The 24,526-nt window shown below is 34.0% G+C and overlaps 1 protein-coding gene across 5 annotated transcripts in view; it reads right to left on the bottom strand.

The window, feature by feature from the left end:
• Positions 1-12,120, bottom strand: part of LOC120416915 (histone deacetylase 4) — a 130,757-nt gene extending 118,637 nt beyond the window's left edge. For 3 of the 5 annotated variants that reach the window (XM_052706628.1, XM_052706632.1, XM_052706629.1), the window contains exons 1-2: positions 11,343-12,120; positions 6,723-6,821 (exon numbers count right to left, since the gene is read on the bottom strand). In XM_052706628.1, the coding sequence (XP_052562588.1) occupies positions 6,723-6,759 (37 nt within the window). In that variant the 5' untranslated portion in view covers positions 6,760-6,821; positions 11,343-12,120. The remainder of the gene's footprint in view (positions 1-6,722; positions 6,822-11,342) is intronic. The other 2 variants (XM_052706630.1, XM_052706631.1) reach the window with 1 other exon arrangement.
• Between the last annotated feature and the right edge of the window lie 12,406 nt (positions 12,121-24,526).

Below are 24,526 nucleotides of genomic sequence, written 5' to 3'. Positions count from 1 at the left end.
TAATTCTACAACTTTTCTGGTCTAAATTGAGGTAAAATTACATCATAAATTAGGTAATATTAGTTTTTACTTGTTTGTTCATTTTACATATTTCTCCTGGTTTTGATGTTATATTTTTTATATTTTTGAGGAAAACTTGTTTTTAAAATTCTAGATAACTTTTTCAAAACAACTAATGCGCCATGAGTTTCCTATGTACATAGGACCTTTTGAAAAAGTATTTTTGAATTCTTTTTTTAGTTTTGATTTGTAGAACACTTTTAACTTTCTTTCTATTGTTTTCAACTCTTTTTATTCTAATTAATAAGTAAAATATACGTTTTTATGCTGTAATTATGCTTATTATTATTATTATTATATGATGTAGATCTTTTAAATTTGTATTTCTACTCTTACTTTATTTTTTTCAATTTGTTTCTTCAAACAATTAGTTAGTCTTTTCAATTTGTACAATCCGTTTTACTTCGATCTACAAATCTAGTTAAATTTTTCTTATTCTAGATTTTTTACTATTTCTTTTGCATATAGGTTTTTTTTGCTGTGCTATTAGTTAATTTTTTTAATGTGATATTTATTTTATTTGGCACCCATTATTTAAAATAGTAATTAATGCAACAAGTTGCATAAAGAAAAAAATTCAGCACGAATCGAACATTTATCGAACGAGGTTTATCGATTTGGCAATTCCCTAAAATGCCATTTGAATAGAATATAAGTCAAATGTCATTTCAGTGCTGAAAAGTAGAACTTTTCAGTCCTTGTGTCGAAATGTATTACTTGAGCAATTCTCTACCAAACCGGAAATGGACTTTATTTGTATTTTTTGATTTGGCTCAAACTTTGTGGGGGCCTTCCATATGACCAAATAAATTATTTTGTGTCATTGGTTCATCCATACAAGTCTCCATACAATTTTGGCTGCTGTCCATACAAAAATGGTATGTAAATATTCAAACAACTGTAACTTTTGAGTGAATTTTCTGATCAATTTGGTGTCTTCGGCAAAGTTGTAGGTATTATTGAGAACAATTGAGAAAAAAATAGGTACACGGAAAAAAAAATTGCAGATTTTTTTTATCAATTTTTTTTCTCTAAAACTCAATTTCCCAAAATACGTATTTTTTTATTTTCGAGATTTTTTGATATGTTTTAGGGGACAAAAATCCGCAACTATTGAGCCATAGAGAAACATGGTCAAAAAAATCTGCCGCCGAGTTATGAATTTTTTGAAAAAATAGTGATTTTTGGAAAAATCTAAGTTTCATGCAAAAACAAGTTTCACATTATTTTTTTAGTGCAAAATTGAATTTGCAATCGAAAAGTACGTTACAGATTTTTTGATAAAGGGCTCCGTTTTCATGATATAGCCACCGAAAGTTTGATTTTAGCGAAATATTTGCAGTTTTTCAATTTTTAAAAATAGTGACCATGAGTGACCATTTCTAAAAAGTTCAGAAAATTTGCTATAAAATTGTCCAAGAGACATTGAAGATTGGACCTCGGGTTGCTGAGTTAGAGCCGCTTTAAGAAAAAGAAACACGAAAATTGAAGTTTTCTAAATCTCACCAAAACAACCCACCATTTCCTAATGACGATATCTCAGCAAATAATGGTCCGATTTTCAATGTTAATACATGAAAAATTCGTGAAATTTTCCGATCTTTTCAAAAAAAATATTTTTTAAATCAAGACTAGAATTATAAATGGGCGTAATATTCAATGTTTGGCCCTTTCAAAATGTTAGTCTTGATTTAAAAATTTTAAAAATATTTTTTTAAAAACCTTTCTTGAAAACGGTGCACTTTACAAGAAATCGATAAAGAAATTTGCGATTGAAAATTTGATAATACATCATAAAAAAAATCAAGTGAAATTTTTGATTTTCCAAACATTTTTTTCTGAAAATTATAACTTGGCGGTAAAATTTTTGTCCACAATTTTCTATGGCTTAATAAATGCGATTTTTATCCCGTAAAACATAAATTTTGGGAAATTTTATTTTTTGTGAAAAAAAATAGTTCCATTTTTTTCTGAAGAGTCCTCATCCATACCAAAAACATTGCCGAAGACACCAAATCGATCAGAAAACTTTTTGCATGGAAAGCAGCCAAAATTGTTTGGAGCCTTGTATAGGTAAATTAATGAGACAAAATTGCTTCTTTGGTCATAGGGAAATATTAATAAAATCCATTTTCGGTTTTGGTGGAGAATTGCTCAGTTTTCTTTTTCTATTGATTTTAATTTTTCTGTTATTTGTGTTTCAATTTTGACATATTTTTTATACTTGGTGGACGTTTTTATGTTTCTTTCTTTATTTACATGATTTTTTTTCACGAAACAATACATGTTTTGAATTTGTGTTTTTTTTTATTTTAAAAATTTAGAAAGCACATTTTCTATGAATTTCTATGAACTTTTATCCACTTTTTATTTATCAACTTCATATTCTTTCTGTTCGCCCAGGACAACGGCAACAACAACACAGGAAGCTTTCTCCCCTCCACATTTCTCCAAGAACACCCCCTCTTCACGATTGTGTCACGTGGTGGTGGCGCTAGTGTCGGGGGGCCGACCAAACGAAAAGAAAGGCAAGAAACGACCGAAAACGGCCTTGAAAATAAATAATAACAGACATTTGCTGCCATCGCCGGTGGGTGGCAATTCTCCCGGAAGCAACTCTTGGGAAGGGAGGGAGTTTCGGTAGGAAATTCGAACAATTTCTCAGTGTGCCACCCCCTCCTCCAACCACCACGAAGCAAGTCGCAGCAAGTGAGGATATGTTTTCATGGTCGACTTGCGGAGCACATGAAGAAAGAGGGAGCCACGCTTTTTTGTTGCCAGTTTTTTGTTCCATACATAAGTGTAGTGCGCGCCTGAATGTATGTAACATGCTGGTAGCAATGGCGACGAATTGTACTGTACTGCGCGCGGTGTGAATGTGTGTGGAATTAAGGACATTTGGTGCTTGGAAGGAAACCCTTGGCTTGTACAGTTTTATTTGTTTGTTTAATATTTTTTGGAATAAGCTACATTAAGGTAGGTATGATTGGTCTTCATTCTTAAGGTTGTGTTGTTGTTTTTTTTTGCTTCATGTTATTATTTTTTAACTTTAGGCCGTTGCAAATATTTTTCAAAGTTTATTTTGTGATAATGATTGATTTAGCTTTATATGACTGTCAAATATTTCTAGGCTAAGTTTCAGAAGGTTTGCTGATGTTGTTTTTGAGATACAGCCGAATTAAGATGCTATTTCCGACTTTTAACGCCGATTAAATAGATTTTGTTTGAAAAAGTCGGAAATAACATTTTAAAATGGCTGTATCTCGAGAACTACATCAGCAAACCATCTGAAACTTGGCCCAGAGATACTAGACAGTCATATGAAGCAAAAAACATCATTATCTCGAAATGCATATTCTTTAAAATGCTGAAATTGTATAGATTGTTTTGATTTTCTTATTGAAAATCGGATGTAACATCTTAAAAGGGCTGTATCTCGAAAAAGGAATCGATAGACCCCAAAATCTCGGATTGCATTTTTTTTTCATAATAACAGTATTTTGGCATTTTAAAACACTTTTCTCATGAAAATGTTGAAACCAGGGCTCGTAATTAAAATTGTTGTACTTTTTTTATTTTTTTTTTTGACCCACAAGATGTTTGTGTTTCTTTTTGTTTTTCTGTGTTTCCATTTTTTCTGTGTTTGTTCTTCTGTTTTTTTTTTCTTTGTTTGGATTTCTTTTAATTTTCGGCTTAACTTTTGTGATTGTTGTTTTTCTGTGATTGCGTTTTTTTCTATTTATCTGTTTTTAGGTTTTTTCCTGTTTTATGTTAAGCTGTTTTTCAGTTTTTTGTTTTTCTATTTTTCTGTGTCTATATTGTATGTTGCTCTGTTTTTTAAATATATAGGTATTTTTATTTGCTGCGATTTTTTATATTTTTTATTTTTATGTTTTTATGTTTTTATGTTTTTATGTTTTTATGTTTTTATGTTTTTATGTTTTTATGTTTTTATGTTTTTATGTTTTTATGTTTTTATGTTTTTATGTTTTTATGTTTTTATGTTTTTATGTTTTTATGTTTTTATGTTTTTATGTTTTTATGTTTTTATGTTTTTATGTTTTTATGTTTTTATGTTTTTATGTTTTTATGTTTTTATGTTTTTATGTTTTTATGTTTTATGTTTTTATGTTTTTATGTTTTTATGTTTTTATGTTTTTATGTTTTTATGTTTTTATGTTTTTATGTTTTTATGTTTTTATGTTTTTATGTTTTTATGTTTTTATGTTTTTATGTTTTTATGTTTTTATGTTTTTATGTTTTTATGTTTTTATGTTTTTATGTTTTTATGTTTTTATGTTTTTATGTTTTTATGTTTTTATGTTTTTATGTTTTTATGTTTTTATGTTTTTATGTTTTTATGTTTTTATGTTTTTATGTTTTTATGTTTTTATGTTTTTATGTTTTTATGTTTTTATGTTTTTATGTTTTTATGTTTTTATGTTTTTATGTTTTATGTTTTTATGTTTTTATGTTTTTATGTTTTTATGTTTTTATGTTTTTATGTTTTATGTTTTTATGTTTTTATGTTTTTATGTTTTTATGTTTTTATGTTTTTATGTTTTTATGTTTTTATGTTTTTATGTTTTTATGTTTTTATGTTTTTATGTTTTTATGTTTTTATGTTTTTATGTTTTTATGTTTTTATGTTTTTATGTTTTTATGTTTTTATGTTTTTATGTTTTTATGTTTTTATGTTTTTATGTTTTTATGTTTTTATGTTTTTATGTTTTTATGTTTTTATGTTTTATGTTTTTATGTTTTTATGTTTTTATGTTTTTATGTTTTTATGTTTTTATGTTTTTATGTTTTTATGTTTTTATGTTTTTATGTTTTTATGTTTTTATGTTTTTATGCTTCTATGTTTTTATGATTTGTGTTCCTGTTTTTTTTATTTGTATTCAAATTTTATAAAACTTCAAACGACCGGTTAAATCAAAAATAAGAAATCAAAATAATATCTTTTTGAACAAAAATAAGAAATCAAAATAATATTTTAACAGACAGACCACAAATTTTGAAAAGCTTTGAAAAAATTGGTCCAAAAAATTAAATTATTGGCAATGCTTGAAACTGAATAATACCAAGGCAAACATTAGAATGAAATCATAACAATTAGTTTAAATAAGAAATTTAAAGCAAGAACTTGAAACAGAGTTTATACATGGGAAAATTAAAAATAAGACAAATCTTAAGGCTGGTACAAATATTTTTAAAAGTTTTTGTCACCACCCCCAATAAACAATAGACTTCAAAATTTCAATGAAAATTCAAGTGCAACCAACTGAAATCAAATTAAAATACATTCTCCTGCGTTTAAAATTTTAAAATCATTTTTAGCATGTTTGGGTTTATTAAAAAATCTTAAGATTTTTTGAAAATTTTCGATGCAAAATCTTTTTTTTCGATACAATTTTTGTTTTTGTCGGATCTTAGATTTTTTGAAAACTAATGAGTGCAAAACAACTGAACTAGTGTAAAATGCATTTTAAAACACTTTTTTCATTTAAATGTGAAAACTATGGGTTGTTATTAAAAATTTTATATTTTTTTATTTTTTTGCCCCCCCCCCCCCCCTTGACCTCGGCCAGGGCCGAGGGACAAAAACTTTTTTAAATATTTGCATCGGCCTAATTGCGAATTCAAAATTTAAAAAATCTCAAATTCCAGTCACGAAACAAAACTTCATTAGGAAATCTAAAAAACAAAACATGTTCTAATTGAAAAGCATGGATTATGGCATCGAATGTTGACAGATATTTTGTCAGTAATATCTGTGTAGAAATGTGTAGATTTACATCATTTTATGAGTAAATTCACATATTTCATGTAAAAGTAAAATTATACCGAAATAGCTGTAAAATTTCTTATTTTTTTCAGCCTTCCAAAATTACATAGCTTTTAATGTGTACATTTTACAATTTGTTTGTTCAATTCTCACTTTTTTGATGATATTTTACCTAAATTTATGTGGAATATGTGAAGTTACTCATAAAAAAATCTTAGTTTTTATTTTTTGTTATACAAAATGTTTAAAGTCAAAGTCACAAATGAAAATGCAAAATTTATGAGGACATTTCCAGAAACATTATTTCCGTGAAAAAAAAAAAACATCATAATTAAAAGGCTGTAGAGGCTTAAGTTCTCAATTTCTCAATCATTTACAACTATTGAAACATTTAACTTTTAGAATTTCTTCTTGTATTTATTGCACACGTGTGACCATTCCCCACGCCGAAGAAATTGTCCGTTCCCAAGACGATCGAAAATAGCAACGCAACTCTCTTTCTCTCTCTCTCTCTCTCTCTCTCTCTCTCATATTGGAAACCGAAACACAGTCCGGGATGTGTTCGTCAATAAGAAGAGTTTTTCCCCGGGACTCCACTCCTCCTCCTCCCCTCTTCCCTCCACCCAAGCAGCTTTCCAAGGTTGTTTGACGGCGCTTTTCCTCTTCGCATTTTCCGTAAACCAGAAGAAAAGCGCATTTCAGCAGTTGAGGGGGTGGTGGAAAAAAACGGTGAGGCTAAAAATAGCCCGTCGTTGCTCTTTGCTTCTTCCCGCCCCAAAGCGGATTCCGGGGTTGGACCACGTTTCAAAATCGATTACTTCCATCCTGCGGAAAAGCTTCCCTTTTTTTGACTAATGACTAATGGGTGACTTACCGTGCCGATTCAGGAAGTGCCCTCGGGAGCTGTCCATGCTGGAATGATGACGAGGACGCGCCGGTGGCAGGCACACACACACGATCACCCGAGATGATCTTGGAGAAATGGAAAGAGATAACAGGTGAGCTTTTCGCTTATTTTTTTTAGGTTTTATAGGTTATTTTTAATAATAATCGCAGTAGTGATTATTTCATTTGTTGAAATACTAATTTATAAAAAAAATAGGAGAAAAACTATTAGAAAAAATCAAACATAAACAAAATTAGAACACTCAAAAGTACTTAAACATTGAAAAACGAAAACTAAATTATTACATTTGTATCGTTTTATTTTATTGCCATAAAGAATGTTGATTTACTAGTTCAATGTTTATCATAGAAAAGTATTTAAATTTGACATTTGAGTTGTACATTCACTAATTATAACTGTGCATTTTTTTTTAATATAATCTGTTCTTCAAGATTTCGACTTTTATTTTCTTATTAATCTTGATTTTTTTCTTATTTCTTCGAACATCAAAAACTCTCCATTCCCATTTATCTGAGATATTTTTTTTAGTCATGTTTGAGCTCAACGATCAACGAAAATAAGACAACGACAAACTATTTTTTCGTGATTCGATAATCCGATGTGAAATTTTTGCGAGGACTTAGAATAATCGAGTCTGGAAGGTAAAACTTTTTGTTTGTCTTTTCTATTTCATTTCGTTGCTTAACAAAAACTTTTTGATATTTATTCATTGACTTAAACTTTGTGGGGGCCTTCCCTATGACCAAATAAACTATTTTGTGTGATTGGTTCATCCATACAAGCCTCCATACAATTTTGGCTGCTGTCCATACAAAAATGTTATGTAAATATTCAAACAGCTGTAACTTTTGAGTGAATTTTCTGATCTATTTGGTGTTTTCGGCAAAGTTGTAGGTATTGTTGAGGACTTTTGAGAAAAAAAATAGGTACAAGGAAAGAAAAAATTGCAGATTTTTTAATCAACTTTTTTTTCAGTAAAACTCAGTTTCCCAATAAATAAAATAAATAAACTTCCAATAACTAAACGGGCATCGTCTCGACAGCAGCATCCGATTGCTTGACTTGAGAATAAAGAAACTAAATTAAACCTCACTTATGTCAATGGTTGTATCACTTGCTTAGGGCGACTCCCAGACCTGAACCTTTCACAACTACCAACTCCCAGCGACACTTACGCAACCTTGTTGTTTAAATTCGATCAAATTTGGTCAAACGGTCAGTTTGATCAAGTTCCACAATAGGGTTGGGAAAAAGAGCCTGTGGTTTCGCTACTTTTTTCTAAGTAAGTTTAGCATCAACACTTCCCGTGCTCCTAATCCTTATTCCTGCCCCGGTGAATGGTGGAGATGGGAGCGGTCTGCAATGGATGGCTTTCATGGTGCTGCCTGTCCTGTTCTGGTAGAATTGGTATTAATTCCTTTTAATCAATTTCTAAGCAACCTGGGCTAGACAATCATCACATATACATGACGAAATCCAGTCTGCAACCCGCTAAGATCACCATCTCCATGCGAATGCGAATGCGACTAAAACTCAATTTCCCAAAATACGTATTTTTTTTTTATTTTCGAGATTTTTTGATATGTTTTAGGGGACAAAATCCGCAACTTTTGAGCCATAGAGAAACATGGTCAAAAAATCTGCCGCCGAGTTATGAATTTTTGAAAAAATAGTGATTTTTGGAAAAAATCAAAGTTTCATGCAAAAACAAGTTTGACATTACTTTTCAATGCAAAATTGAATTTGCAAGCGAAAACTACTTTTCAGATTTTTTGATAAAAGGCTCCTTTTCAAGATATAGCCACCGAAAGTTTGATTTTAGCGAAATATTTGCAGTTTTTCGATTTTTAAAAATAGTGACCATGAGTGACCATTTCTACAATTTTTTTTTTTTTTTTTTTTTTTTGAAAAGTTCAGAAAATTTGCTATAAAATTGTCTAAGAGAGATTGAAGATTGGACCTCGGGTTGCTGAGATAGAGCCGCTTTAAGAAAAAGAAACACGAAAATTGAAGTTTTCCTAATCTCACGCCCTTTTAAAATGTTAGTATTGGTTTAAAATTTTTAAACATATTTTTTTGAAAAGATCGGAGAATTTCACGAATGTTTCATGTTTTAACATTGTAAATCGGACCATTAGTTGCTGAGAAATCGACATTAGAAAACGATGGGTTGTTTGGGTGAGACTTAGAAAACATCAATTTTCCTGTTTTTAAACCTTTACATGGCAATTTCTCAGCAACTGAGGGTCGTATCAACAAAGTTCAAAAGGCAAAATATAGAGAATTTTCTCAGCTTTTCAAAAATATTTTTTTCAAAAGTGGGCAAACATGTGCACTATATTTTAAAAATTAAAAAATCCGAATATTTTCAAAAAAAACACCTGAAAATGGATTTGACTTGAAAACGGTGCACTTTATCAAAATTTCACTAAAGTACTTTTTGATTGCAAATTTGATTTTACATCGAAAATGAAGTTAAAAAAAAATTTGCGACCAATTATTCGATTTTTTGGAAAACTCAGTATTGATTCAAAAATTCATAACTCGCTCAAAGATTTTTTGCACAACCTGGAAATTTCTGAAAAGTTGGCATTTGATGTCCTTTAAAACATATCAAAAAAAAAAAATTTAAAATAGTGTTTTTTGCAAATCAAGTTTTAGTGACAAAAAATTAAATAAAAAATCACCAAAAAATTTTTACCGTGTATCATTTTTTTCCATTGTAGTCCATATCCATACCTACAACTTTGCCCAAGACACCAAATCGATCAAAAAATTCCTTCAAAAGATACAGATTTTTGAATTTTCATACATCATTTTTGTATGGACAGCTGCCAAATTTGTATGGAAAATTATATGGCCAAACTAATGATGCAAAATGGCTTCTTTGGGCAAACCGAAAGCACCAAAAAAGTTTCAGTCAGATTAAAAAAATACAAAAAAAAATCGAATGACCGAAATCTGAGAGAACTGCTCTAATTTCAAAAATCCTGATTTGTTAGCTATGTGTTATTTAAATTTTGCCTTCATTATAAATTTCAAAAAATTATTGCTCCAAATTCAAGGTAGATTACTAATTATTGATTTATTTTGTTATTAATTTACTTCTAAAAAAAACTTTGTTTTCATTTTTTTATGTTTTGAGGTCCTTATTTTGTTTAATTTCTCTATGCGAATTTTCATGTTGATTCCATATTCTGTTTCTCAAATTTTCCTAAATTTTATTTTGAATTTTCTAGTTTAATTCCTTATTTTTCTGTGTGAGTCATTTATCTTATTTTTAACAACATTCTTATTCAAAGTTTGTTCTTTCAAATCGATTGTGGTAAAATTTCTTTAATTTGTTTAGATTTCTTATTTTTATTTTTTTATATGGAATACTTGGTTTGAAGCTTCTCATGTTGGTTTTCTCATATATATGTTACATCTAATATATATATATATATTTTTTTCAATTGATTTGAATTATCTTATTAAGTATTACTTTTTAATATTGTTAGATTCAATTTAAAGTCACGATAAAGAATTGTCGTCTAATGAATTTGATTTTTTTTATTGAATTGTTTTATTCTATTGTTACTTTGACTTTATTAATCGAAAAACATGTTTAAACCAATTCAGATTCTTAAAACAGTTTTTGCAAAAAGAGTATTTTTTCATCTTGGGTTTGACGATTCTTCATGTTGTTAAGGGGTTACATACATGTAAATCGGCAAAAATTTCAGAGGTTGGTTTGAGCACACGCTTAAATTTTTTTTAAATCTGTTTTCAGGGCATTAAAATATACATTTTCATCTATCAATAAAATAAATTTGAACACATTTGGTTGTATATTTGCCGAGATATAGCTATTTGTAGTTAGCAGTTTCAAAAAACTGGGTGCCACGATATCTCAACACTGCTTTGACCAAATCGGCTAGAAATTTTGGTGAAGACTCATTAAACCGGTCCTGTGTGCAAACTTTCAGGAGTGATTGTAATTCATCTTTTTAAAGGATTTAATAAATATTTGGAATTATGAAATATTGATATTTTCTTAATGCAGTAATTTGTGTTATGTCCAAAATTATGTTTTAAAACATTTGTTTCGACTTTAAAGCTAACGATTTAAGTTTTTATTTAAAAATTTAAGACACAAAAAAATAGTACTGAACAAGATTAATGCGTAAAAAAATACCAAAGTCCAATGAAGAAAAACATAAACTCTTGCAAAGTTTTCCGTAACACAATTCGGCTGAAGAAGGTTAAAAATTGGTTAAATTTTTTTATGAATTTCTTATTTTGGTTCTTTTTTGTTCATTATGTAGTTTTCGTGATCTCCCTGCGTTGAATTTCCTTTTGCTGAAATTCTTATTATAAATTTCCTGTATTGGATTTTTCTTTGTTTTTCTCATAATTTCTTATTTGAATTCTAAATAAAATTTTCAAAAGGTCCAATCTGCATAGGAAACCGATAACCCATAACTAACAGGTTGTTTTGAAAATTATCTAGATTTTTTTGATGATTTTTTTGGTTTATTTAGGGTAGGAGATGACTCAACTTGAAACAACATAAAAATAGTAATAATTTTACTAAACTCTACCAACCTTTTATAAACTTTCTCCGGTCAATTCCATCAGCATGATTCAATCAAGCTGCTGCTTGCAGCAGCATCTGGATCATATTCACTGAGAAATTTAAACACTAAGCTTTTTGTTTTCCTTTTCACAATTTGAAATTTTCCTTAATTTACACTGAACTTTACAACTTTTTTGTTTCAAGCGATACTTACTCGATTTAGCCACTTTATTTCAACACTTTTATAAATTTTCTCTAATAATTATGAATTAATATACACTAGAAACCCGTTTTTTTCCTTCCTTCATCTTTGGAAGAAGCTAGAAATTTTAATATATTTTTCTCTCCTGTTTTCACTCAAACTCTTCTTCGTAAACAAGAAATTCTTCCTTCTGCTGCTGGTGCTGATGATGATGACGATGATGAATTTTAGATTCCAATGACGAATTATTACGGTGATGACGACGACCGACGGAGCAGCGCGATGGCACCTGAAGACACACCGTTTTTTATATTTTATTTCTTCTTGAGGTTTCCCGTTCCAACTTCCTTCAATCTTCAATCTTTGCTCAAAATTTGTGCTGAAATTCTTTCTTTTCACCAACTCGATTTCCTCTCAGCCCAGTTGGAATCAACTTCCAAAAAGACTCCCGCTGCTGAATCTGGATCTCGCTCCGCGGAATTCCTCCGCGAGGAAAGCTCTGCGGAACTACGCCACGAATTTCCGCGATCCACGACGAACTAAAACGCGGTTTTAATAATAAACTAACCCCGTGCTGCTGCTAGTACTATAAAGAGGCACGACCTGACCGAACCGATCGCCGCGGAGGAGGAGAGCAACTTGTTCGCATCTTCGACCAAAGAATCTGATTTTTTTGCGTGGATATATTTTTTTTCTTTCTTCCTTTCAGTTTGTTGTGACGTTTCGGCGTTTGACGTGCGAAAATGGCTGCGTGCGTGGGAACCGAACTTGCGTGCAAGTTGTGAGTGGCATTTGAATTGAGAGTTTTTGGAGGTCGGGCAGTGGCGTACTGAAATGGTTTTAAAAAGTGGGGGCAATATTTATTACTTTTTAAATAATTTTCTCTTTTAGTTATAAAGTAGTTTTTTATTTTACTATCGTGACTTTAACCTAGAGAGGTCATTTTTCACTTTTTAGTTTTAAAGAGCTCGACATTTTGAAAAAGGATACTATATTGAAAATTAAATTATTATAAAAAAAAACTCACGCAGAAAAATAAGACATATTTGAATAAACAAAACGTTTTGTTGATTTGAAAATCAAGATTTGTGTTGAATCAAGGCTAAACGGTATAGCAACTTTTTCAAAACAACAAAAGATTTTTGTGGAAATGAGATAATCAAGGTTTGTTTCAACGCAAAATCGACGTTGATTATATTCAACAAAAAATTTGTTGAATCAAACCTCGTGCAGGATGATTCTACAACATTTTTTTTGTCAAAGAACGACTTTCTGTAAAGAAAGGCTGCATAGCCTAGTGCAAAGCTATTTTTAATTATTTTAAAAATCCATTTGAAACCCCAGTCACAAAATAATCCAGCAGAGCTGGTTCTGACAGAATCCCGCAGGAACGTTTCTGCTATAATTCTGTAAAAATATTCACCTCTGTTAGAACCTTGGTTAGAACGCTGCTAGAATGCTAGCAAAAAGCTTTATTGATGTGATCATTCAAATCTGCTTTTTTAAGAGTTACTGCGGTTATAAGTGAGTTATAAAAATCTTTAAAAACAATGATAACACAAAAATTTACAAAAATGACTTCATAAGGCTTTCTAGGCCCAGTAAAAAAAAATTAATTTAACCCAAAACTGACGAAAATCTCTTCACAGTGTTCTGATGCAAACAATGATCGAGCTCGAGCTGTTACAGCCCTGCGAAGTATGTTGGCTGACATATCGGGCGGCCAGTCACAAAAAAAAACAGCTAGAAGTCGCCTGACAAAAAACTTTTGCTAGAAAGAGATAGGAAACCTGATGCAAACAAACGTCCAGCTGTAATGTAAACATACTTTGAATGTGTTGGTAAATTTCTGTCTAGAAAGCCTTGTACAAATTTAGGAGAAAAACCATTCGACCCGGTCTAAATATTTTTGAAAATCCAAAGTGCACGTATTTCTGGGGACGCCAAAGTTCATGCTTCCATCTCGAGTTGAATCTGAGCAGAAATTTTGTTGGTCGGCGTAAACATTTTTTTCTCATTTTGGGTGTTTTTGAAACCGAATTGTGTAAAGGATGTTTAAAAAAAGCCCAAAAACATTTTGTTTATTGGACAAACAGTTCAAACATTTGGAGTCTAACATATCAAAAGGGCACAAAACTTTTGTAAACAACAGTGTATCCCTTTCACTCAAATGGCAGTTTGCATAAGGTGTGAGAGGGATACAATCTTGTTTACAAAAGTATTGTGCCCTAATGAAATGGAAAGCACGATTTAGATGGACTGCTAGATTTCCTAATCTATTTTATATGAGAAAAAAAGTTTTAGAACGGATTTTCAAATCAATTTCGAAACATCATGTTTTTGATTTTGGATCACAGTTCTTTTTGAAGATTTTTCGATCATTTGAAACAGAGTTTATTTTCTTTTGATTGGGTCCTAAAATGAAGCTTAAATTTTTGATGTTATTGTTCACACAGATAAAGCTTATTATTTTGAGTAAAATAACCCTTTGTACGACCGCAAAGGATTTAAAATGGATTTTTAAATCAATTTAAAAAAATTAACTTCGCAGCCCTTCTTGACAGAAAAGTTCCTTCTTGACAGCTCGTTCCAAGGGGATCATAGTCATTTTTCATGATCCATCGAAAAAATGTTGTCTTGTCAATTTATTTGTTTGCATTAAAATGAAAAAAAGTGATCAGAAATGGTTTTCAATCGTGTTTTTTACCATTGTACATAAGCATTGACATAGGGCTTTAGGACCCTATTGCTTAAGTGAAACACATTCACTTTTCCGGGAAAACTCTCTTAAACAAAAACCAAGTTTCACCTCTAAAATAGAGTCTTGAACCCGGTCTTGACATGCCAGAGACCTGTGAACCATATTTATATTTTAATGCATATCGAAAAATAAAAAAAAATCAACTGTATGTGGAGAAATCATTTGAGATCCCATTGAATGTATTGTCAAAGACAAGAAAGATTACAAACCATTTTGTTCAATATAAATTAAAAACCATTTCTGATGTCAAGCATCGCCATATTTTTAATAATTGGGTCCTAAAATGAAGCTTAGATTACTGATATTATTGTTTACAGCGATAAAGCTTATTTTTCTTATTACAATGACCCTTTGTACGACCACAAATTTTGAAAAATTTAATCTCGCGGTCCTTCTTGACAAAAAAGCTCCTACTTGACAGCTCGTTCCAAGTGGACCATAATAGTTAATCCATCCAAAAAATGTTGTCTTGTATTTTTTTTTCTTTTTGCATTAAAATGAAAAAAAAGTGATCAGAAATGGTTTTTAATGGTGTTTTTTACCGTTGTACATAAAAATTGACATAGGGCTTTAGTACCCAATTGAATTCAAACCTCAATTCAAACCTTGTTTTAAAGTTTGTAAATGCGTCCCTGAATTAAATTAAAGTTATTATTTTAAAGTGCTTAGATAAGATTAGATTAGAACTATTATTTTAAAGTCCTTAAATTATGTGGAAGAGTTCAAGCTCAAACACCTTGATTTCTTTGAGATTATTTGTTTGAGTAAGTAAGCAAGTAAGTATTTTTTGTGATTCGATTATTTGATGAGAAGATTTTTAAAGGATTTCGAATTATCGAGTTTTGACCGTTTATTGGAATAAATAACTTTCATACAGAATTTTTAAATCCATAAACCTGATTTGATAAAGTTATTGATTTTCCACTTTCGATACATTCAGGGCTTTCATTTTTGGTACATCAACTCTGAATAATGTGCATTATAATTTCTCATCAAAATGAAATAATCACGAAAAGTACATATTTTCAACACTTTATTTCAATACAAATAAATACATTTTTTTCCAACCCTAAAAGATCTAGTTTCTGCCCTAAACATCAACCACATCCTCCTCCACTTCCAACCGATGAAACTGCAGATGATCGTAGCACTCTTCCGTCCTCCGCTCGGGCAACTCTTCGTAGATGTGGCGCAGCAGTGCCGTTTCCTGCACCTCCGGCGTGGGTGCCTCGTACAAAAACGAATTCGTCCGCGTGGTGATGGTAAACCGTGCCAGCTGATCCTCCTTGGGCAAACGTCGATAGAAGGGCTCGTGGTGGAGCCGTTTGTACCGATTGTACAGCAGGAGGATGCTGTGCGATACAAACAGTCCCGTTACGACGGTTGCCAGGATGATCTTGAGCTTGGACGGCACGTTGAATGGTTCCACGATGGTCACCGTTGGGTACGTTTGGACTGGGTGGCGTAGAATGGTGGGAAGTGTACTGAGCGGGAGGGGTTCGGTTGACGAGGTGGATGTTGAGATCGCCAGATGGACCATGCAAGGGAGGCCACGAACCGTAAGGCCGTAGTGAATTTGATGATACTTGAGCTGAGCGAAGTACTGCGGATGCTGCTGGATCAGCTGAAGTAACCAAACGCAATCCCAGGGATTGTCGTCAACTATAAGGTCAAGGGAAGATACGAAGAGTTCTGGGAGTAGTTCGTGGAGTTGGTTTCCCGAGAGGATCACCTCCTGAAGATGCTCAAAGTGGCTTAAATGAAGGAATTGAAGCCTGTTTTGCTTTAAGTTCAGCTTTACGAGTCGTGGACAGTCGAACAACGTCGTATTCGTGAACTGAGTTAGATGGTTCAAGCTGAGATCAATTACTATGACATTTGGTAGGGAGAAAAGCTGAACGGCTGCGTCGGTTAATCCGTTACTGGACAGGTTCAGCGTTTGGATTTGGTCGTAGTTGCACATTGAGAAACTTTCCAGGTTCGAACGTTCTATTTGCAAAGTTTTCAGCTGGGAACTGTTGCTAGAGCTGCACAATTCGACAATTGCGTCTTTATCACTGCTTATGTTGACAGCGTTGAAGTATTCTACAGAAGCCGATAACATACGGACCAATTCGTTAACATCACTGACTGCCGAGTCAACAATGGTTATATTATTGAGCCTTTTCAAACCAGTTGTTTTAAAGGAAATTAATCCACTGTTCACAATAAGTAATTTTGTCACATTTTTCAAATTGCTGAGTCCTTCTGTATCCATTGATTCAATTTGAACATTGTCGATTTCCAATTCCTTCAGATTGCTTAACCCTCGAAAACTTTTTGTTTCAATCCTTCTAACTGCGCTATCCTTCAAAGTCAACGATTCTAAACTTGCAAACTTCCCAAACGCATCATCATCAATCCTTTCCAAACAGTAATCAGCCAACACTAGAACTTCCACTTGTTCCGGAAAGTGCAAATACTCCAGACCTAGTCCATCGCGACTGACTTCATCACCCTCAAGTCTGTAGCGCTTCACATTTCTAAACACGTTCCGTGAGTGCTGATTGAAGATCGGTTTCGCGGCGCAATCAAAGTGTACGGCAAACTCCAGCCCAGGTTCGCCGTAATTGACGATCACCTCCAGCTTACAGCGTGACGCGTTTCGTTCACAGTTCCACGTGCCCGGCGGGTCGCTGGAGTTTGTACGAATTGCTTGCGTTGCAGTTATCACAAGAGATACAAAAATGATAATCGACAAGTTTACGGTCACTGCCATGATTCAGAATAAAAGTCTGCCCAACCGGTGAGTGCTAATTTCCGATCGATACTGATCAGAGCTGGAAGAGAGAGGATTAACGATCACTGATGATCACGCACGCGCACTAACCATCGTTGGTCACGTACGAAATATTTTGGTGCACCGGTTGGTGGTCGGCGGACATTCACAGAAGCAGTGCAAAAAGGGTACCTTAATTGCAATAAAATAAACTGAGTGGAGTAAAGAAGCCATGATGATGGTTTGTTTACATTGAAATTGTGAATAAGCGAGCTTGTTCATTATCATGGAGGGCAACGAAGGGGAAAAGGATGAATAGTTTTGTTCCTATTTAAATTGATGATTTTATTAACTGCACATTTTAAACACCTGGGTTGAGTTTGAGTTAACTTGGTTGAGTTTATTTTATCATAAATTAAGTTTGGTTATTATTTTTTTTCAACTCAAAGGCAACTAAGTACAAGGAAGATTCGTCAATTCGAATGCAAAACACGGACGAACGGACATGACACCAGCATTTTGATTCTGAAGCTGGTCTTCTTTTTCCTCTTCTTATTATTTTTCCTCGGCTTGCCTTCAGAACGCGAGCGCAAATGTCAAAACAAAATTTGACAGTTTGCTCCACTTGACAGTTTGCTTTCTGAGTTTCGTCGTCGATTTGCGTGTTGCGTTGCGTGTTCGTCCGTGGTCGTAGCAAATTCTTTTAAAATGGGACGAAAGTGCGAGGTTTCGACGTGTTCCAACAATGAAGCGAAACGGAATGGAGCCATTTCTCAGCAGTGGGTGGAGTTTTGCGACTCAGAACAGCTATCACACACCTACAGAGCGCAGGGAGGTCGTGCCTTGATCAACCGCAAAATCTGCTCGGTTCATTTTGCGGAAGAAAATTTCCGGATTCGGGGTCGACCAGAACGAGGGCTTCGATTCGGGACCGTTCCGCGAATTGTTGGCTGTCCATTTCTTCCCTCCCATGTGGCTCAGGCTGAACCAAGCCGTTTTTTGGGAGTGGATTTACGGCATCATGGAACGGGCCAAGGGTAAGATTTGCTTTTTAATTTAGAAGATTTTTTTCTTTATGCTTGCAGACTTCAGTTTGGAACCGTACCGCGCATGTTGGTGGACGATAATACAGGAACTAACCTAGACCTGCTTCCTACGTTCGTTGATGAGGAGTGGCTGGAATCCGATAACGAGATGAACGATGACCCCACCAGCCAAGTTGCCCGTGGACATGCGAGCGAGTTGAACGATGACCTTGGTGGCCCATGTGACCAGGAGGACAAATAAAAGTGGACCGGCAACTCTAACAGTAAGATCACTCCAAATGGCGTTTGGTTGAACTCCGAGGAGCAGTTGGAACCTGCCAGCTCGTACATAATCACTCTCGATGAAAATATAGCTGAATATGATCAACCCCCTCTACCTATTTCAATCAACGGATGGCTGGAAGCCAAAACTACGTGCGCCCCGGAAGCCATTGGTGCATTGAAAAGTGAAACCTCGTGCTATAAGGCGCGGATGGGACAAGTGAATATCCAGAGTACTCGTACACCCTGGACGCCAAGTGGGGATCGAGCAAAGAACTCAGCAGTGCGACCAACCGGAAACTCCAAGAAACCGAGCTTTCTCGATGTTCATCCAAGCCTTTTTAAAGCAAGTTAAGATTGAAGAGAATTATAAGCAGTCTAAGCGAAACGGAAAGGCTGCGCGAATGTGCCTTTCGCTGTAAGATTACCTTAAGTTAAGCTTAATCACTAGGGGTCGGACAGATCGGTCAATACATTATCAACGCATTAAAATAATTGGTCAGTATATCGACATTTCGTCAATATATTAACGAAATCCCACCATGCTTATAGGAACCTTGGTGAGTTGAAATGTCATATTCAAATCAAAACAAAACAAATTTTAACGGTTTCGGTTACAGTCAGGAGGGCGTTCCATGGAATAAGTGGCCTGGGCGCCGTTTCGGCGCTGTTCTACATAGTAAGTGACGACTGGCTTTCACCCCCAAATCGGTTCCAAATCGAGGGACATAGTCTCGTTACGGTGAACCAGATCAACCAACTGCCGGATGCGGATGCGGAGTCGAGATTATGGACGTGTTTGAGCGGGTTCGAGTGAGCGGAGGCCTGTGGAAGTTGGACGTGCAGATTTCGGTCCGGTCGGATCGAGTGCTTTTGAAGAAGCGGGACAGGAGCGAGGAAGGGTTGAACTAAGGCGATTGAGGAGGTTAGTAAGCTGGATGGTTTAACATCAAAAAATTCAATCGACTTCCTCCCTCAGATTCTTTTCCGGTTCTAAACAACCTCGGCGAGCTTCGCTCGTTCAAGCGCATCCGCTACGATCGCTAGTACCAGATTCAATACCAACGAAGCCACGGGCGGCGGCGGTCGGAAGATTCCGGGAACCAACAACAAGATTTACATTCTTGCGGCACTTGTACGGTGGTTGCGGAACGCGGAGGTGGTAAATCCATTTCGTCCCAGTTGCTGCACTTCAACCAGACCTACAAACGGTTCGCGGGATACATGCCGACGAAGAATTCAAACTCTTTGTTTAAATTTTTTTGTATAGTTCTTTAATTTGCTGTTTTTTTTGTTGTAAATATAGTTGTGTTTCCGCTTTTTATTGATAAACCACCGAAAAAGGGAGAGGAGGGTTTCGTTTCGTCCTGTAGCAGGCCCTGGACACCCTTACGACGAAGGGCCTCAACTCGTCCACCGTAGTCACGCAAGAAGTCGTGATGGATGAACTCCCGGGGTTTTTGTTTTCTAAAACGATCTTCTTGATGGTATTCTTCTCAATTGTTGACTTATTGTGAGCCTTTTTTATGTGTTGTTCTGTGCAACCGCCGGCTGTAGACGGTTCCGCAGAAGCCACGGCAAAAGTCCTGAGATGCTGAAAAAACACCTTGTGCTCCAAAGGCAAATGATGGCCTCCTTCAGAGGAGCAAACGGACACAAATCATCTGAAAGCTAGCTAGCTAGAAAGTGGTTTTTGGCTTCCGTGCACATTGCCGTGAACGTCCTCGGGCACCACACCGTTCCGGATGGTTTCACCAAGTCTCCGTCCCCGTTGTTCCTCGTCGGGCGGCTCAGGCAGAAGGGTCATACGAAGGAATCGTCGATTCTGGATATGAACCGTGTTAAACTCCGTTTTGCGCAAACTTTTTTGAAAATGATGTTGTGATGATTTTCATAAGATGTCAAATTTAACCGAGATTAATAATACACGGTGGGAACGCTAGCTCAACTATTCGTCGATCTATTGACGAAAATATCAAACCCGCCGTCAATAGATTAACGAATAATAAAACTATCGACTCTGTCCAACCCCTAGCTTAATCATTATATTTGTTGAGCAAATAATAAAAATGTTGGAAAATCTAAACTACATTGCGTTTTATTTAAACAAATCAAACCTCATTAACGCCTACAAGAACAGATTCACGCGATGGAACAAAAGTTCGGTAACCTTGCGACCCCCTCTCCCCCCCCCCCCCCCCCCTTCATCTTGGCAGTCTATTCTTTAATCCATGCTCCACTCTCCACTGTTAATCCACCTCTGCGAGACAATCTAGACTCGTTTCGGAACTCGTTAGAAACATGATGCTGCATCGTGACCTTAAAATGACGAAAAACTCAAATATTCAAGAAAATTGTTGAACAAAATAAACTAAACTTACTAAATTCAACATAAACTTTGCACATCCTGCTTGTTTTGTTTACTTTTATATTAATGATTCGCTCCAGATAGTATTGTTGATATCAATCAAAAATGTAGAACTAACGTTCACCGCAAAAAGAACTGCGAACAATGTAAAGCTATTGGTAGCGGATAATGTACAGACATTTTTCAATCACCGCAGCATGACAACATTGTGATCGAAAGTGGAATAACATCAACACAAATATAGTTCGCCAACGTGACCATAGACGGCGCTAGTGTTTCGTCGCGGTTTTAACGTATTTTTATTCGGCTGAAATTTGAATTTTGCCTCAGAAAAATGAGTCAAATTTGTTCGTGGTGTCATGTCCGTTCGTCCGTGTGCAAAATAAAAGGGTAAAGGAAAGGGTTCCGAGAAGATATTTCTTAGGCGGTACGCGGCTGAAAAGGAACAGAAATGGAAAGTGGCATTGTGATCTCGGTTGTGACTCTAAATTACAAACTCAAAAATTGAAAAAAATTAAAAACAAACTATTTTCAAAATTCAAATAAATATAAAAATACAAAATTTAAAAAAATACAGATTTTCATCAATTTAAAGTGATATAAACTTGAAATTCTAAAATTTAACCTTTGAGAAATTAAAACAAATCAGAGATCGAATCCTAAATTAGAAACTTTGGAAATTGGGTCCTAAAATGAAGCTTAGATTGCTGATATTATTGTTTACAGCGATAAAGCTTACTTTTTCTGAGTACAATGACCCTTTGTACGACCACAAAGAGTTTAAAATCAATTTTTAAAAATTAACCTCGCGGTCCTTCTTGACTGAAAAGCTACTTGACAGCTCGTTCCAAGGGGACCGTTGGTCAATCGATAAAATGTTGTCTTGTCAAAAAAAAAATTGCATTAAAATGAAAAAAATGTGATCAGAAATGGTTTTTAATCGTGTTTTTTAACGTTGTACATAAAAAGTTTCATAGGGTTTTAGTACTTAATTAGGTCCTAGAGCCCAATATTATTTTTTCAAACAGCCATAAAAAATAAGCCCGATTGTTGTTAATTGTTGAAATGAAACCCGCAAAGGACCCACATCAGGGTCATTCCACCTCAAACGTACACAGCACTCGAAACCAACACTTTCTGATCAAGCTCAAATTTCAAATTATCAGAACAAGCAAAGTTCTCGATTTTCATCAAAATGTCATGATCGTAATACGATAATAATTAATCTCTAACATTCAAATTCAATATCTCGTGAACTATAAAATCAAACAGTTAACCCAATTGGAAAACATATGTAAAATTTTCTCAGGAAAACGATGGTGATGTCAAAAATTTATTTAAAATATGCTCTCTAATTGGAAAATGGAAGACGCAAATCGGTTCTTAGCACAATTTTATTTAAAAAAATCCTGGTTCGACTTTATACGGCTTGTGGTTCTAGAGATATGAAATTTGAAAATGGAGGTTTTTAAATATTTTTATTGAATAGGCGAATCAAAAAAAATGAAATTTTGGCTTGCTTTGATGGTATTAACAACCCTCGTATAACAGCACCAGCAAATTTTAGCTTGATCAGAAAGTATTGATTTCAATTTTGCATTTTTTTTTGTGCACGAATAAAGTGAAATGAAATCAAGAAATAGGAATTTAGAACTTTTTCAAAATTAATCTTAATAAATTAAAAAACTCAAGAGCCTAAAAATTCAAAATAAACCCCGAACAAAATAACAATAATAAACATTTTATGAAAATAAATAAAAGCTAGATATTTGAAAAATACAAAAACACAGTCTGAACTTGATTACCCAAAGTCCTCGTTAAAATTTCACTCCGGATAAGGCCGATGCAAATAGTTTTCAAAGTTTTTTGTGCCTGGGCTCTGGACGGGGTCGAGAGAAGGGCAAAAAATGTAAAAAAATAAAAATTGAAATAACAAGCCAAAATTCTTAAGATTTTTAAAACAACCCAAACGTGCTAAAACTGATTCTAAACGTAGGGAAATGCATTTTAAATCAGTCATTGAAATTTTGAAGTTTCTTGTAGAAATATTTCTCTTGAATCGAAACAACTTTGTTAGGGGGGGGGGGGGGGACAAAAACTTTTGATAAAATTAGTACCAGCCTAATCTAATAAGGAAATTTTTATGTTTTCCAATATTTCGGTGTGACTCAAAAAAAGCTCCAAAATAATCCTATTTTCTGTAATTTAAAATGGTGACAGCAGGATTTGAAAATTTTCAAATTTTAAAAATAAAAATATTTAGGAATATACAATTACAGTATGGCCCATTAGGTTGTAATACCAAAATCGATTTTCCAACGCAGCACTTTTTCAGTGCCTTTTGGGGCCCTAAACAACTCCCCAAAGTTTGGAACCGATTGGTTTAGTCCTCACTTTGCGCAAAGCGATTCAATTTTCCATATAAATTTTCCATTTTTTTTTCCATACAACCATATTACACCCTAATGGCCCATAAAAAAATGCGATATGTACATTTTTTCACAGAAAAGTGGTTCCATTCTAAAATGTATTTTACAAACTGTTTTTTATGTATCATGGTGTTAGTTTAGTATGTTTTGAAGATATTTTCATGACAGTTTTTTGCAGTTCGCCAGTTTTTTGGGTATTGACGGGCTACAGTAATGGATGTATTTTTGATACAAAATTTACCTTAATTTCATACCTTATATCTTAAAAACGGAACAGTTTAAAATATGCAACCCTGTGCCAAAAGCATCATCAGAAGTCCCTCTAAAATACGCCCAATCAAAAAAGTTCATAAATTTTGATAGAATTAGTCATTGTAGTGAAAAATGCCATTTGGGTTATCATCTTGAGTAATTCGGTCTAAATAAATTAATAACTTAAAACTTATGGTGATGGCTCTAAAGAGTGCCCAACGGCTCCATACTGTTAAAGGTCATATCAGGACATCGATTAGAATCAATTACCATCATTTGTTGTATTATTTTTTTCATCATTTGTTGTATTATTTTTTTCCCCTTGAATCATTGCAGGCTCCAAAAAAATATGGCATTTTCAGAATCCAGATTTTTTTTAAGTTCACTGTTTAAGTATAACTGGTTAATAGAATGCGTAAATTTCGATGAAATTAATTGTTACACGTCTCAAAAACAGTAACCTTGATGGCTTTACTCCAGAAATCAAACGCACCGAACCTACTCAGAAATTAATAAAAGCATCATCTGTCAGATTTGAGTGAATTTCACTCTGAACATTCAAAAAGGGTTCTATCTACCCTTTATCGGTCAAAACCTTACCAAAAGGGTAACTAAGGGTAAACTTGAAAAAAGGGTGGAAGTAACCCTCAAAAAGTATTTGTTTACCTTGTGTTGACGTATAAAGGGTAGATAGAACCCTTTTTAGGGCACTTCTTATTTTGAGTGAATTTAACGAAAGTCGAAGAAAATTCACCCAGATCTGAGTAAAATTCAGTCAATTCTGACAGGTTTGCCAAAGACTGAATGAATTAGAACATGCATGTTTTTAATTCTTGCTTTTTTTGTCACTGTCCAATAAACCAAATTTTCAGTTTTGTTCTTTTTGGGTGTTTTTCAATACTCCTGACTCAAGGCGGTTTCAAAAACACCCAAAAAGCAAAAAAAAAACTCCAGCAGATAAAATATTTAGAAATATTAAATATATTGTTTTTCTCTTGAGCACCCCCATCGCCTTCTTCAAAACAACTCTGCAGCCACTCCCTCGCAGCGCGCTGAGTTCCATCCGCGCTCAATCTGTCACTCACGGCGCGCCGCAGCCATCCTGTCAAATACGGCCAGCTCAGCTCCGGCGATCT

Source organism: Culex pipiens, chromosome 1 (genome assembly GCF_016801865.2).
Source record: "Culex pipiens pallens isolate TS chromosome 1, TS_CPP_V2, whole genome shotgun sequence".
Lineage (NCBI taxonomy): Eukaryota > Metazoa > Arthropoda > Insecta > Diptera > Culicidae > Culex > Culex pipiens.
This window is presented reverse-complemented; position numbering and strand designations above follow the sequence as displayed.